General features: G+C 38.1%; 1 protein-coding gene across 1 annotated transcript; it reads right to left on the reverse strand.

The window, feature by feature from the left end:
* Positions 1-2,371: 2,371 nt before the first annotated feature.
* LOC131033801 (putative leucine-rich repeat receptor-like serine/threonine-protein kinase At2g24130) lies at positions 2,372-5,842 on the reverse strand. Its single transcript, XM_059217611.1, has 4 exons — positions 5,572-5,842; positions 4,751-5,289; positions 3,179-4,598; positions 2,372-3,068 (listed from the first exon to the last, which is right to left on the reverse strand). The coding sequence occupies exons 1-4, from the start codon at positions 5,840-5,842 to the stop codon at positions 2,791-2,793; spliced, it is 2,508 nt and encodes an 835-aa protein (XP_059073594.1). The 3' UTR covers positions 2,372-2,790.
* Positions 5,843-15,745: the final 9,903 nt, after the last annotated feature.

A 15,745-nucleotide genomic window follows, 5' to 3' on the forward strand; every position in this document is an offset into this window, starting at 1 on the left:
TTAGCTCAAAAGCAACTAGAAGTTTATTGATTAGAATTGTTTATTAAGAGACTTAGTATTATTTACTTGGTTAACTAGCAAGTGTTTACACTCTTTTCTAATCTCTTTTTCAAACAATTAGTAACTAAGAATAATGTGGTTAATTTGAAGCTTATTGTTGAATAGTTGTTTCATTTTCTCTTCAACAAGTGAGTATTAAATTCCTTTCCAAAGTATAATTATTTGATAATTTAAATTCTATTTCAAGCAATTTAGTACCTTTCAAGTATTAGGGTTCACATTTAAATTTGTGTTATCATTTCCAAATTCTTGCTATTCAATCATTTAATTTTTTTTCCAACAAATCAGTACTAGGATTCATACTTATTGTGTAATGGTTTATCCAAAACAATTATATCTTGCAAGTAATTCAAATCATTTTCATAAGTTATCTTGGAAAGTATCATGCTTTCCAAGCAATTAGTAATTTCATGTATTTAGTTCAAGTTTTCGAATTTTAATTATCATAACTTTCATTCGAAGAAAATACTATTCCAAGTAGTCGATTTGTTTATGTTCCTTTCAATTACGTAAAATTCATACTTTAGTTTTAAATTCAAGCGATAATTCCTTGTATATAATAGTTTCTTTTTCATAATTGTATTGGTATATTGCTTCATTTAAGATTTATGAATTCAAAGTTAAATTCCTAGTTAGATAACTAAACAAGAGGAATTGAAACCAAAAATTAGCAACGTTTGGTATCTATAGTGCCTCTGGGTCACACTTACGGGTAATGTCGTCGTGTTGAACTACTGCACTTAAAGCCTAATAAAGCTGCAATAACGGCGTATATGGCATCGTCCCTCTAAATCGTCAGGGACAAATAAGGGCCATTTGGAAGTTAAAGTCCAAGGGGCAGGTAATCCCCCTTGAATCGATAATCTAAAAAGATTAATTTTTAAATGAATTTACATCCGATCAGTTGAACTTTAGATAACCCCATTAGGGTTTGGATGTGTGTGAAGATCTTGAAAATTTATTTTATCTTGATGATTTTAATAGATGATAATGGATTAAGGGTCACGTATTTAATAGGAAATAGGATTTAATTGTTTAGGCCACAAGCAAAAGGCCATCTTGAGCTTTTTTTTCTATAGAGTTACCATCGTGGGTAGCAACCGCAGAGAAACTGTCTGGGACATTGACCCTAGAAAGGGTTGTGTACCCACCAAACAGTTTACATTAAACCATAGTTAAAAACCAGAACTACATACTTTACGCCTTGATCCCATGTCGAAACGAGAATGAAGGCAGTCTAGGGATAAAGTTGTCCCTTGTACTCAGGCGTTTGGGGATGGGGATTAGGATTTGGTTATGGGTGAGTAGTTGGTTCTTGAAACTCCTTGGTCTTTTAATCAAATGGTGCAAATAATAATTGAAAGGTTAAAATTAATTCAATGCATACTCAAAAGGAATCCCGTATGGATTCGCTTGACTTCCCGAGGCTTTAGGCCAAATTCCGAGGCAGAACTCAAGCTTGTTTGTGTAATTATTTTAATACTCTTAAGGACGACAATCTCAGTGCACTCCTAGTAGGGGATTGTAGTCTTTAGAGAGTGGCTCAAGACCCAGATGGTCTTGATGAGTCTAAAGTCTCTGGCCAGAGCATATCCTATTCTTATGAATAGATGCCTACCCCATTTGGGTAGATGCATATCCCGGATTGGATAGATGAAACCTCTTGTCCCGTACGGACAGATGCCTAACCCGTATGGTTAGATACCTAGTCTCGTATGGATAGATGCCTAACTCGTATGGTTAGATGCCCATCCCAGTTGGATGGATGCCTATCTCGTTTGGATAGATGTACCTGAGTATGTGATCGAATAAAAAATAAAGAAGAATAAATAAGAATAAGAAATCAATATTTTTATATATTAAAAAAAATAAAATCAGTTGAGTTAACTATTATATAGTTCAAACAAATTCTATTCTTTAAAGAAAAATTAATTATGTTTATTAAGGAATCTGAGGAAGCTCGTTAAAATTTGCCACATTGTTGTTGCATGCTATATTGCGTTGCTTAAGCAACTCAGAATTCAGAATTCCTTCTTGTTGTCTACCACCGAATCTCTGTTGTCCATTGATTCTTTTAAGACATCAAGAAGACATTTCTTTCAAGTATCTAGCATAGATAATTGAACCTCTGAGTAAAACCAGCAAGTAGAGGTACAGTTCATGTGGTAATAAAAAGTAGCTTGTCATAAAAGGTGCAATTTAAATAGCTGGAAGAAATATAGATGTAATTAGTTGAAGACTACAAAAGTTTTAGCCCAAAATAACAACAGAATGTTGAGAGTAATACCTTATTTGTTATTGAGACATTGGATGCATCTAATAACAAACAATCTGCAGAGGTTTAAGGTCTTCCATTTGACAAAGTGAAAAGATTATTACATGCTATTATTGTGATGGGCAGTAACTAGTTCTGCATATCTACAAGACTTTTAAACAATAGAATTTATGATTGAATGTTGCTACCAAAAAGTCTTAATCCCAAAACAAGCCCGGACAACTGGGAAACTTGGAAGGTGTACACCAACTATTACATTATTATCCGTTGGAAGCTTCTCGACATTAAAATGAAGAAGTTTGGCTTTCATCCTTTGTACCTAAAATACTTGTGCTGGAAATTAAAGATGATAAATCTATATGGAATGTTGGAGTGGAAGGAACTCCAAGGAAAGTGCTTCTGATGCTATGCAATATTTTGACAATGTCTAACATACTTGCCCTTTCTTGAAGAGATTATTTTGTGCCAAGGAAACTCATGCTTATGAGTTGTCTAAAGCAGTTGAATACCTTGTCCTCCGCGCTGCTTGTAACACCATTCAGTAAACTGCTATCAACAATTTCTGCTATTGTATTTGGAAAGCTCCTACTTACCCACTTTTGCATGTTCATTCCTTCTACAAATAGGACAAATAGGTCTTCTGTAGGCCTCTTTCCAGTTACCATCTCTAATAACATAATTCCATAGTTATAGACATCTCCTTTTGTAGTAACCCGCCCACTCACTCCATATTCTACATTCAAGTCAACCTCATTGTAAGTTTTCAATTCCCAATTTCTTGCAACAAACAAATCAAACAAAGGAAATTGAGCATTTGTTATGCTAAATACTTAAATATCATACCTGGAGCCATGTAGCCAATGGATCCTTTTAGTGTATCTGTAGAAGTGAATGAATTGATGGAGTTTCCAGATATTAACCTTGAAATGCCAAAATCTGTTAAATAAGCTGTCATGTCCTCACCAAGCAACACATTGCTGGGCTTTATATCACAGTGAATGACTTGAACAAAACAATGGTGATGGAGATATTCCAAGGCTTGTGCAATGTTTATGGCTATATTCAACCTTTGAATTAAATCCAATCTAGGCATGTGCCCTTCTGAACTTTGTGGACCTTCAGGATGCAAACATTTATTTAGGCTTCCATTTGGCATTAAAGGCAATATCAAGGCTTTGAAATCTGGATCGGAATAAGTGGTTATGATTCTAACCAAATTCCGATGTCGGACTCTTCTCAAAACATTGCACTCTCTAACAAAACTGCTGGACACTTGTTCATTCTGCAAACTAAGAACCTTGACGGCAACCATTGTGCCATCGTTCAAAACCCCTTTGTACAATTTTCCAAAATTACCAACTCCTAACAAGTTAGCCTCACTAAATCCATCAGTTGCATTGGTAAGCTCTGAAAGTAGGATTTTTTGGTGATCCAATCTAGAGGGAAAAGAGATCAGAGGGTGCCTCTTGCAGTAGCGTCTACATAAGAATCTCATAAGCAACCACCAGATGACCAAAGTTGCAATGCCAACAATAGTAATGATTACCCTTTTGAGATGAGTATGCCTTTTGTGTTTGAGAGCAGAGCATGCTAGCAATTTTACCCAAGGCCCACATAGGCCAGGGTTTTGAATAAAGGATGATGGACCAAGAATTTTGAAAACTCCATCTTTTGGGACTTTCCCTGATAACCTATTCATAGAAAAATTGAGGCGCTGAAGCTCTTTGAGATTTCCCAAGGACATTGGTATTCTTCCTGACAACTTGTTGGAAGAGAAATCTAAATTCTGTAGATTCTGAAGTTTACCAAGAGACTCTGGAATTAGACCTTCTATTTGATTGCATGAAAGATTCAGATATTCAAGTGCTACGCAGCTTCCTAGGACAAAGGGAATATGTCCAATGAACTGATTTGCAGAAATATCTATAGCTTTAACCTTATCAAGTTTGCTGAGCTCTAAAGGCAAGGGGCCTTGTAACAAATTGTTTGAAAGATTGAAACCCCTTAATAAATTTGAAAGTCCTGCTACCTGTGGAGGTAAATGTCCCCTGAGATTGTTGTATGAAAGCTCAAGGTTTTCCAACTTCAAGCATTCGCCCAAACTTGGAGGTATGATTCCTGATAACTGGTTGTTATTAAGATACAAATATCTTAGCTGCTTGAGGTGGGCAAGAGAATCAGGAATAGAACCAGAAAGCTTGTTTTCTTGGAGATCGAGAGCCCAGAGGGTTTTGAGTTTTCCCATCTCACTCGGAATAGTTCCTTATAATTTGTTTGAAGCTATGTACAACTGCTCTAGACCTTGAAGCTGGCTGATTTTGGAGGGAATTACTCCTGTGAGAAGATTTTGTTCTAAATTTAATATAGTTAAATTAGTTGGGTTTCCAATGTATGGAAAGATTTCCCCGGTTATTTTGTTTCCATCCAAATCCAATTCTTACCTGATAATAGTATAACTTCCAGAAGAGAACAATTTGTGAGAGCAGTAAGAATGCTTAAGGTTGATTTGCTCCCGCTAGTAAACTGGTTATAACCCAAATTAAGCCATATCAGTCTGCACAATTTTCCTAATTCGGTGGGCACAATTCCACTCAGCCGGTTGCCGGATACTTCTAATTGTTCGAGTTGACTACAATTGAAGAGACTGACAGGAAGGCTACCAGTCAATTGATTTATAGCTAGGTATAACTCCATCAAATTGGTAGTCTTAGAGAACAACTCACCTGGAATTTCTCCAGTTATGTTATTTTCATTTATATCTAATACTTCTAGGAATGTGCAGTTTGACAGGGAGGAAGGAATTTGTCCTGTGAGATGGTTTGCATTCAAGGCAAGCAAACTTAGTTCATCAAGCATTCCCAATTCCCAGGGAATTGTGCCATGAAATTGATTCTCCCAAATCCAGCTGGTCCAAAGAGGATAAGTTTCCCAAGGAGTTGGGAATTGTACCAGTCAAATTGTTGTGACCTAAGACGATCAACTCTAAATTTGGGAGAAAACCCAATTGTGATGAAATATTTCCAGACAAATGGTTGTCCAGGAGTGAGATGACTCGTAAAGTGTGGATATCACAGAGAGCAGGGGAATTGAACCATGAAGTTGATTGGAGAATAAATAAAGCTTCCTTAGGTGAGAAAGCCCTCCTAACTGATAGGGAATGTGACCACCAAGACTGTTAACTGAAAGATCTAGAGTCCTAAGAAACGAGAGATTGCTAACAAGAGGAGATATGGTACCTTCCAAAGACATGTTGTGCAGGTTGAGAGAAACAATTCTGTGCCTGCGAGAAGAACAGAGGACTCCGACCCACTTGCAAAATGAGACATTTTTGCTCCAAGTTGTGACCGAATTGAGAGGATCGTAGGCAATTGCAGATTTGAAAGCCAAGAGAGTCATCTCGTCGGAAGAATTGGATGTACGGGCATGGGAGCCATGGGATACCTGAGTTTTATTTGGATTGAGAAGCAGGAGCAGATTGAAGACAATTGAAAGGATAATTGCAGCCATTCTTGAACTCGAAACAAGTGCGTTTGGAATTGTAGCATTAGCAGGTTATATAGTACCAAATTACAAAATTGTTGTGTGACTGTAGACATGGTAAAAAAAAATTTCGCTGAAATGTAAATGCAATGGAGGTCGTTGCCGTTCCAAGTACTGTCTCTGAAACTTTAAAAACAGTACCAACATACGAATTCAAACAATAATAGCTGCATCGCGGAAAGATCGGATTCGATGTGAATTTGTTATGATTCCCCCGCGCTAGTGTGAAAATAGGACGCTTTAGTTGAACATTGTTATTTTCCGGGAAAAGTTTGTGCTAATCACCATCACAATCGCTATAGACATGAATTGAAAGGGGGATAAGCAAAGATTTTATTTATTTTTTAATTGATAAATCTTTTTAAAAAAATTAGGTGGGTCTAAGTTAATGAAACTTATAAATAAAGGTGGTCTAAATTTATGAATTTAATGGTCTATAATGAAAGCACAAAATCTATTAAGGTAATGATTATATAAGAGTTCGAACTTTCGAGACAACTACAATAACAATTTTTAAGCATAGAACTACCTTAGCTAAGTTGGAAGGGGTTGAAGGGGTTGTGGAGAAAGAGGGTTGGGTGAGAATAAAGGAAAAGGGGAAAGGATGTGCTTCTTAGAGCAATTAGTGCACCCTATGGAAAGAAGATGAAAAAAGAATGATGTTGGAGTGCCTCAAGAAAAATGGGGAGGCTATTAAGCTTTTAAGGAAAGATATGATGAAAAGTTTGGGGAGATTAACCTGAAAATGCAGAAATTTGAGGTTGCACTCAGGAAGATAATGGAGAATAGTGCGGCTATGTTGAGAGTGTCTGCTACCAATATGTCGGCGATGGTGGCTAGATTGGAGAAGATGCATAATGTAGTACCCTTACTCGTTTGAACTGATATTTTGTTCTTGTTATTCTCAGTGGATACATTATCATTTGTTATTTAGAATTATATAACATTGTTCCATATTTTATCTGATTATGAGACATGATTTATTTGCAGTATTTATGTACTTACGTTTTATGGCATTATATGGTTCATTGCTATGTACTGACGCTTTACTTCATCTATGCAATGTGTGTTGTGTATCTGCGAGTGTATGGGATGCATGGGGACGATTTTCCTTCACTCATCTCGGTGAGACAGGGAATGTCGCAAATCTCCTTCATCGGTGTGTATGTTGAAATTTCTATATATGTATATATGCATGTGTGGTCGGTGATGCAGGTACAAGTACCGGGTAGGTACGGGGTATCGTCTCCACCTAGCTACACAGGTCTGAGCGTGCCTTATATTTTCCGATGGAAGTGAAGGAGATAGTAGTTGACCCTATTTTTAGTCAGTTACACTCGGTTGAGTGCCTTCAGTTAGTCGTTCTGTCAACTGGTTTGGTCTTCATATTTTATTGTTTGATCTTTATAAAAGTCGCATGATGCTTGCTTAGTTTGCGTGTCCAGTGTTCCCAATTTTTGTATGTCATTGGTAATTGTTACGTTTATTACGATTCAGTACCACAAAAGAAAAAAGATTCAGATTTATGACAAGGATAAACAAGGAAAAACACAAATGTTAAGACCTAAATAAAAATCAAGTTGAATAGGCACACTACAAACCCAAAGTACCCAGTGTTGAAACTTGGCTCTGATACCAAATGTAATGCTCCGTCAGGAACCCTAAAGGAAAACATCATAATCTATGCAACTAAGGGTGAAATAATTTTTTTTTAAAAAAAAAAATTAAGTGCATGAATTTAAACCTTAGCACACCTAATAACATAGCGGAAGTCTAACACCTGAATTTCCTAAGGGTTACCAACAAATATTACTTCGTAAATTAAATATTTAAGATAAAATTTCCACAAGGAAAGAATCTAAAATACTTCTAGTAATCATATATTATATACAATAGAATTAAGTAATTGAAGTAGCATACATTACAATATTTCTTTGCTTTCAATATTCGAAAATACATGTTTTCAAAAAGAAATTACATCATGAGCTAAAATGTTACAAAATGAAAGTTACATAAAGTTTCTTTTCAAAACCTCTAGTTTTCACTGAATAATGGATAGGAACAAGAGTCGGTACATGAATCACGAATCTAAGAACATCAGCGAAGTCCTTCCTCGCCTGAAGATACGTACCAGAACATCCGATGGGAAGAGACACTACCACCCGACCATGTGATTCCGAAAGGGAACCACCCCACCGTGCTGGAGATAGTAGATAACCTTCAAGCAAGCAAAATGAAACAAGAACGAAAGGACTACAAGACTCCACTTACAATCATATGAACCAACTCACAAAACACTAGTGACTCTAAGGAGAAAGTGTCATCGCATGTCTTACGGTGGATACCATGGTACAACCTCCATAGGTCCTGACCCCCATCCTGGGTTATCCTGGTAACCTCTCCCGAACCTCCGATTCCAACTAAGACTCATGCAGACCTTACCAATCCTCTCACGAAGACAAGGTGATAAGTTTGCCATTTCAGGCCTTCTCGCTACATTATGAGTCCTGTACTAGCACTCACCTATGTGCGAGGCACATTGTTTTATTTAACTTTTATTCTACCCTTCCCTAGTCATTTATTAGATTTTCACTTTCTTAACCAACTTCCAACGGGTTATCCTGTTACCACTTTGGGTACGGCCCCCGCTCGAAAGCCACTCTCTCTCTTAGGACACTATGGGTTAGTTCTATCTACAGAACTCTATGGCGACACAGACAGCCATTCCCAATCTTGACCTACCTCGAATGAAAGATACATAATTACTAACCTAAGGTTGACCATTACAAACAACTCATAGTGGCTCATTTCCTTAAGGTTATACATCTAAATAACTGGCCAAGACATGGCACACAAGACATACTGACAACATGACTTAATGTACTTAGTTGCGACCACCATATAAAACAAGGTAATCTTACGTACCAACACCTATCACAAAATTAACTTGCAATACGAATATATGTTGTCAAGACACGAAGAACAATATGGTCGGTATAACATAGAATTTTATACTTATTGATAAGTTTAAGAGTTCAATTACTCTTGTTAACTACTATAGGTACGCCACCTTAATAATTTCCATTTATACAATAGATGAAGATTAAAATAGATATATTTATTTCATCAAGGAATTCTTACAATAAGACATAATACATTTCTTCATAGAATAATGTCTTTATTTTTATTTTTATTTTTTAATTTTTTTTACACTAGAGTGTTACATCATTCTTCCAGAAAATACGGAGAAGTGCACTCGTCAGACTCTACATGATCTAAAGGAGTATATCCTTCAGATTTTCTTTCACTCAGGGGAAAGTACCCCACAGACTCATTATCACTTAAGGGGGTATACCCCTCTGACGAGTCAGAACTTATAACTATCGGCTTTTCTGGTGAGCACTCTAGCTTAGGTTCTTTCCCTTTTCCAACAGTAACTTCTTTAGTTGGACTCTGAGTAGGACCTTTATCTATCTCTTTGCTCTCTTCAGGAGCTGGGTTGTCCTCCACAACAGGCTTGATAGGTGTCAAAGAATCTTTCTTGACTTTTAAGTAGTGAGCATAACTTGCTACGGATTTGCGAGCTGTCTGTTTGACTCGCACCATCTCTGTAACATATCAATAGTAAACTATTACTTCCCTGACTTTCCTAGAGCAACGTTTAATAAATCTTAATAACTAGGTTTTGAATGCAACCATACGTTTCTTCCATATAATAACAAGTGTGAAATTTGAACTTAAACACTATTCCACTTCTATAGTCATAACGTAATCACAACTTCTATTATATGATTTTATTTAACAATCCCTAACGATAAAACATAACCATAACTATTTCATAAGCAAGACAATAACATGACATATAACAGAGATTGTAAATATTAATGATTGTAAACTAAGAAATTCCTGACCTATTTGAAGTGTTGATCAATATGCAAGACCTTAACGCCCTCTTGCCGATAACTGCGCCTTGCTTGCGATCCTTTCACCAATACTTTCCAACTCTATAAAAAACAAACAAACAAACAACTCTCTTGAAACTATCAAAACACTATCCTCTCTAAACAATTCTCTTGATACTATAAAAACACTATCCTCTCTAACTCTATTCTTCTTTCTACAATCCACTGTCTTTCCTTGGATGCCACAAAAATGACTTCTCTCCTTTTCCTCTCTACTCCCACCCCTATTTATACTAAAAATCATCCATCGCTTCTCCTAAATCTGGGGCTTAGTAATAGTTGTTGACTAAAACTCTTTTACCTCCAACTCTTCTTGTTTCTCCACGTAAGGGTTTAGGGTTTAGGGTTTAGGGTTTAGGGTTTGCAAACAGCGACTGATGTCTTTGGCGCTCCTTGATTGTGGTTATAACAATTATCGGCTGGGTGGAGAGATCGGTTCATTACTTCAATCACTGATGTGTTTGCAAACAGCGACTTGTGCGTTTAATCTGCCAGGTCTGGAGTCAATTAAGGTTTATGTTCCAGTCTTCACCTTACGTGCCAGTCTATTCTCCTCCTAAATCTGCCAATCTGTAGTTGAATGAAATGAGTTGTAGCTCGTGGAAGAGTTCAAGTGTGGAGAAGTGATTGTTTATCACTCTGAACAGCGAGAGGTGTCATTACCCGCTGACTGAAGTGTAAATGCAGGAAACCTCACATTGCTCGCTGGCTGTAGTGTTAGAGGGAGTACGTGGTATAAGAAGGAGGAGGGTAGTCGGTGGTAATACCGACCCCTCCCTATATTGAGGGGGGTGGTTGATATTACCATCGACCACCGTTGACCAAACTTCAAACTTAAACCCTCGCCACCTCCTATCAAGTCGAATCTTTTTTTTTTGTTTAAATATAATTTCATTGTTATATTTTAATAATTAATTAATAAATTTCATTTAAAAATAGAGCTCGTGGTAATCAGTTTCAGTCAGCTGCACCATTTAGAACTCCTCAGGCACCTGCTAAGGGTGGACCACAGCAGCAACAACCATGAAAACCAAAATAGTTCCAGAGCCAGAAGGGTGGCAATGCTCAATTTAAGAAAAACAGAAATTGGCAGAGGGGCAGATAGGGCCCTACAGGGGAATCCTTGCAAAGTGCATCTCATGCTCCTAGCCAGGGAAATTATCAGCAATCCAGTGGTCCGACAAGTAATAGAGGAGCTTGCTTCTCTTGTGGGCAGTATGGTCATAGAGCTGTGCAGTGTCCTTAGCGTTTCCACAACACAGGTAGTCAACGGACGGCAGCGTCAGAGCCTACAGTGGGAGATGCGGGCAGATCTCACAGAGTGTTCGCAGTGGTGGATAACCGCCAAGCTGATCATCAAGGTACAGTTATAGAAGAAACAGGTATGTTGCGTGGTATCCCTATCTCTGTACTTTTTGATTCCGGAGCTTCAGATTCTTTCATTTCTTCGTCTATTGTGGAGCAGTGTGGACTCACGTCTGCTAAGGAGATGAATAGGTGGCAAGTAGAGTTGGCAACAAGTGTCCATGTTTCTGTAGATGCCTTTATCCCCAGTTGTGAGTTGAATCTAGGAACCATAGTTACTTCAGTTGACCTTCGAGTCATTCCTTTGGGTTCTTATGGAGTTGTGTTGGGAATGGATTGGCTATCTTCTCATAATGCTCATGTAGATTGTCGCAAGAAGACAGTGGAGTGTTTAGATGACCTTGGCAAGGAAGTGAAAATTGTTGGAGTTCAGAGACCAATATCCTTACGTATGATCTCTGCTATGCAACTTAAGCGGTGCATGTGTAGAGGGTGTCAGCTTTTTGCAGTTACTCTTGAGGACATGGATGAGTTAAAGAGTCAAGAAATCGCTCTTGATAGTCACCCTATTCTTCAAGAGTATGCTGATGTATTCTCATTAGATATTCCTGGTATGCCTCCAAAGAGAGACATAGAATTTCACATTGATTTGGTTCTTGGTGCAGAACCTATTTCGAGAGCTCCATATCGAATGACCACTCAGGAGTTGAGTGAATTGAAGTTACAACTAGAAGAATTGTTAGCCAAGGGATTTATTCGTCCTAGTGTTTCTCCTTGGGGTGCGCCTGTTATCTTTGTTAAGAAGAAGGATGGTTCTCTTCGGTTATGCATTGATTACCGACAGCTGAATAAGGTAACCATCCGGAATCGATATCCTTTGCCTCGTATTGATGATCTTTTTGATCAGGTAAAGGGAGCCAAGATATTCTCTAAGATTGACCTAAAATCTGGATATCACCAGTTGCGTATCCAGGATGCAGATATTCATAAGATAGCATTTTGCACTCGTTATGGTCACTATGAGTTCATAGTAGTACCATTTGGGTTGACAAATGCGCCTTCAGTTTTCATGAGCCTCATGAATGGGGTTTTTCGCACCTACCTTGATCATTTTGTCCTTGTGTTCTTAGATGACATATTAATTTATTCTAGAACTATGGAAGAACATGAAGGTCACTTACGACAAGTAATGCAGTGCTTGAGGGAAAACCAACTTTATGCTAATTTGGCAAAGTGTGATTTTTTTCAATCAAAGGTAAACTATCTTGGTCATATAGTTTCAGGGGAAGGTGTATCCGTGGATCCTTCAAAGATCCAAGCCATTGTTGATTGGCCAGTGCCAACCAACGTTTCTGAAGTTCAGAGTTTTATGGGTTTGGCCGGATACTACCATCGATTTGTTCAAGGTTTTTCCCGGATAGGTCACTCTATCACTTCTCTATAGCGGAAAGGGAAGAAGTTTGTTTGGTCAGAACAATGTGAGTCAGCTTTTCGTACCTTGAAGGAACTCCTTGTCAGTGCTTCGATTTTGGCAGTTCTTGATCCATCTAGAGATTTTATAGTATGCACAGATGCCTCTTTAGAAGGTATAGGTGCAGTGCTTATGCAAGATGGACGAGTGGTTGCTTATGAGTCTTGCAAACTCAAGAATCACGAGTTGAACTATCCAGTTCACGATTTGGAGTTGGCAGCTGTAGTTCATGCTTTGGTTAGATGGCATCATTTTTTGTTAGGGCGTTGTTTTGAACTACATAGTGATCACCGTAGTCTACAGTATATTTTCACACAACCAAATTTGAATGCTCGACAACGGAGATGGATGGAATTTCTCTGCGAGTATGATTTTGATGTTCGATACATTCAGGGGAAAGAGAACGTGGTGGCAGATGCCTTGAGTCGTAGGCGGCATGAAGTTTCGATATTGTCCCTTGGAGTTGACTTGAGAGAGAGGATTCTCAGAGTTCTCCCTCAGGATACTTGGTATCAAGATGTTAGAACCATGATAGAGTCCAGAAGGCCTTTAGAGGGAAGATATTCTGGATATAATCTTGAGGCAGATGGACTTCTTCGTCACCATGGGCAGATCTATGTACCTTCTTTAGAGGGTCTTCGCGTCTTGATCATGACTGAGGCCCATCGTGCACCTTATTCGGCACATCCAGGTGTCAAGAAGATGCATGCAGATCTTAGACAAATTTATCATTGGGAAGGTATGAAATGTGACATTGCTGATTTTGTGTCAAAGTGTTTAGAATGTCAGCGGGTGAAGGCAGAGCATCAGCACCCGGCAAGGCTTCTTCAACCTAATTTGATACCGGATTGGAAATGGGATATCATTTCCATGGATTTCATTGTTGGGTTGCCTATCTCTTCACGTCGGCATGATGCCATCATGGTCATAGTTGATAGGTTAACTAAGATTTCTCATTTCGTTCCTATTCGAGCTTCCAATACAGCAACGGTGGTGGCACGAGTCTTCTTGGAAGAAGTAGTGAAACTGCATGGGGTTCCGAGGCGGATCATCCCTGATAGAGATCTTGTCTTTACTTCAACTTTGTGGACCTCACTTCAGCATGCTTTGGGAACTCAGTTGAACTTTAGTTCAGCCTATCACCCAGAGACGGATGGTCAGACAGAGAGAGTGAATTAGGTTTTGGAGGACATGCTTTGCATGTATGTTATGGACCAGCAGTCGTGTTGGGAGGACTATATCTACCTTGTAGAGTTTGCGTATAACAATGGATATCATAGCTCCATAGGTATGTCCCCCTTTTAGGCATTATATGGTCATCCTTTCCGTACTCCTTTGAGTTGGGATCGGTTAGAGGATAGGGTGCTTATAGGTCCGGATATTCTTCGGGAGATGGAGCAACAAGTGGGGCGAATTCGAGAGCATTTGGTAGCTGCACAGGATAGGCAGAAGAAGTATGCAGATGCTCATAGGATAGATTGTCAATTTTCTGTTGGCGACCATGTGTTTCTGAGAGTGCATCCACGGAAGAGTCCGATCTGTTATGGGAAGGGTTCTAAGTTGGTGCCTCGGTTTGTAGGCCCTTTTGAGATTCTTGAGAGGATAGGTCCTGTTGCTTACCGTCTTGCCTTGCCACCGAGTCTATCCCGCATCCACGATGTCTTTCATGTTTCAGTTCTTCGACCTTATCACCCTGATGTGACACATGTTCTTGATTGGAACTCTTTGCAGGTCAAGGATGGGTAGCTTTCCATGGAACCCGTGCGCATTCTTCAGCGTCGGGATTTGATCCTCAGAGGTCGCACCATCGACCAGGTAAGGGTCCTATGGGACCCAAATGATGAGACCTCGGCAACTTGGGAGGATGCAGTGAAGATGAGAGAGTTATATTCATATTTGTTTTAGGCTTCCAGGAGTAAGCCTAGTCTTGGGGGGGAGAATGTAGTACCCTTACTCATTTGAACTGATATTTTGTTCTTGTTATTCTTAGTGGATACATTATCATTTGTTATTTAGAATTATATAACATTGTTCCATATTTTATCTGATTATGAGACATATGATTTATTTGCAGTATTTATGTACTTACGTTTTATGGCATTATATGGTTCATTGCTATGTACTGACGCTTTACTTCATCTATGCACTGTGTGTTGTGTATATGCGAGTGTATGGGATGCATCGGGACGATTTTCCTTCACTCATCTCGATGAGACAGGGAACGTCGCGAATCTCCTTCATCGGTGTGTATGTTGAAATTTCTATATATGTATATATGCATGTGTGGTCGGTGATGCAGGATGTTGCAGGTACAAGTACCGGGTAGGTACGGGGTATCGTCTCCACCTAGCTACACAGGTCTGAGCGTGCCTTATATTTTCCGATGGAAGTGAAGGAGATAGTAGTTGACCCTATTTTTAGTCAGTTACACTCGAGTGAGTGCCTTCAGTTAGTCATTCTGTCAATTGGTTTGGTCTTCATATTTTATTGTTTGATCTTTATAAAAGTCGCATGATGCTTGCTCAGTTTGCGTGTCCAGTGCTCCCAATTTTTGTATGTCATTGGTAATTGTTACGTTTATTACGTCTATAAGAGTAAAGAGTAGTTTTGGTAATTGGAGGAAAAAGAATCAAGTGATCTAGTGACTTAATATTGTTTATAAAGGACGAGTTAATATCTTGGTATGAGTTGATATGAATTTTATCAACTTGTTAGCTCGATAGTTGCAATTCGATCGTTTGAATATATGTAAGGACATAATATACTCGGAAGGCAATAGTCACTTATAAGTAGTTATTGGAGTTAAGATAAGGTGATTGTATTATCGGTAGTTGATATCGCCCATCGGGTTATTGTGTTTTTGGATTATGCATGTATAAAGTTAGAATTATAGATATATTATATTTAATAAGCTTTTCAAATGAATTAAATATATATATAATTCGATTGTTCGAATATAAATCTATATTAAAAAAAATCATTAGTTATAAGCATTTGAAATTAAAGTATATATTTATATATTTAAACGTAAAATTGCTAGGAAGGTTAATGTTTAAATATTAAAATGAAATTTATTAATTAATTATTAAAATATAACAATGAAATTATATTTAAACTAATAAAACAGATTCG

Source organism: Cryptomeria japonica, chromosome 3, assembly GCF_030272615.1.
Source record: "Cryptomeria japonica chromosome 3, Sugi_1.0, whole genome shotgun sequence".
Lineage (NCBI taxonomy): Eukaryota > Viridiplantae > Streptophyta > Pinopsida > Cupressales > Cupressaceae > Cryptomeria > Cryptomeria japonica.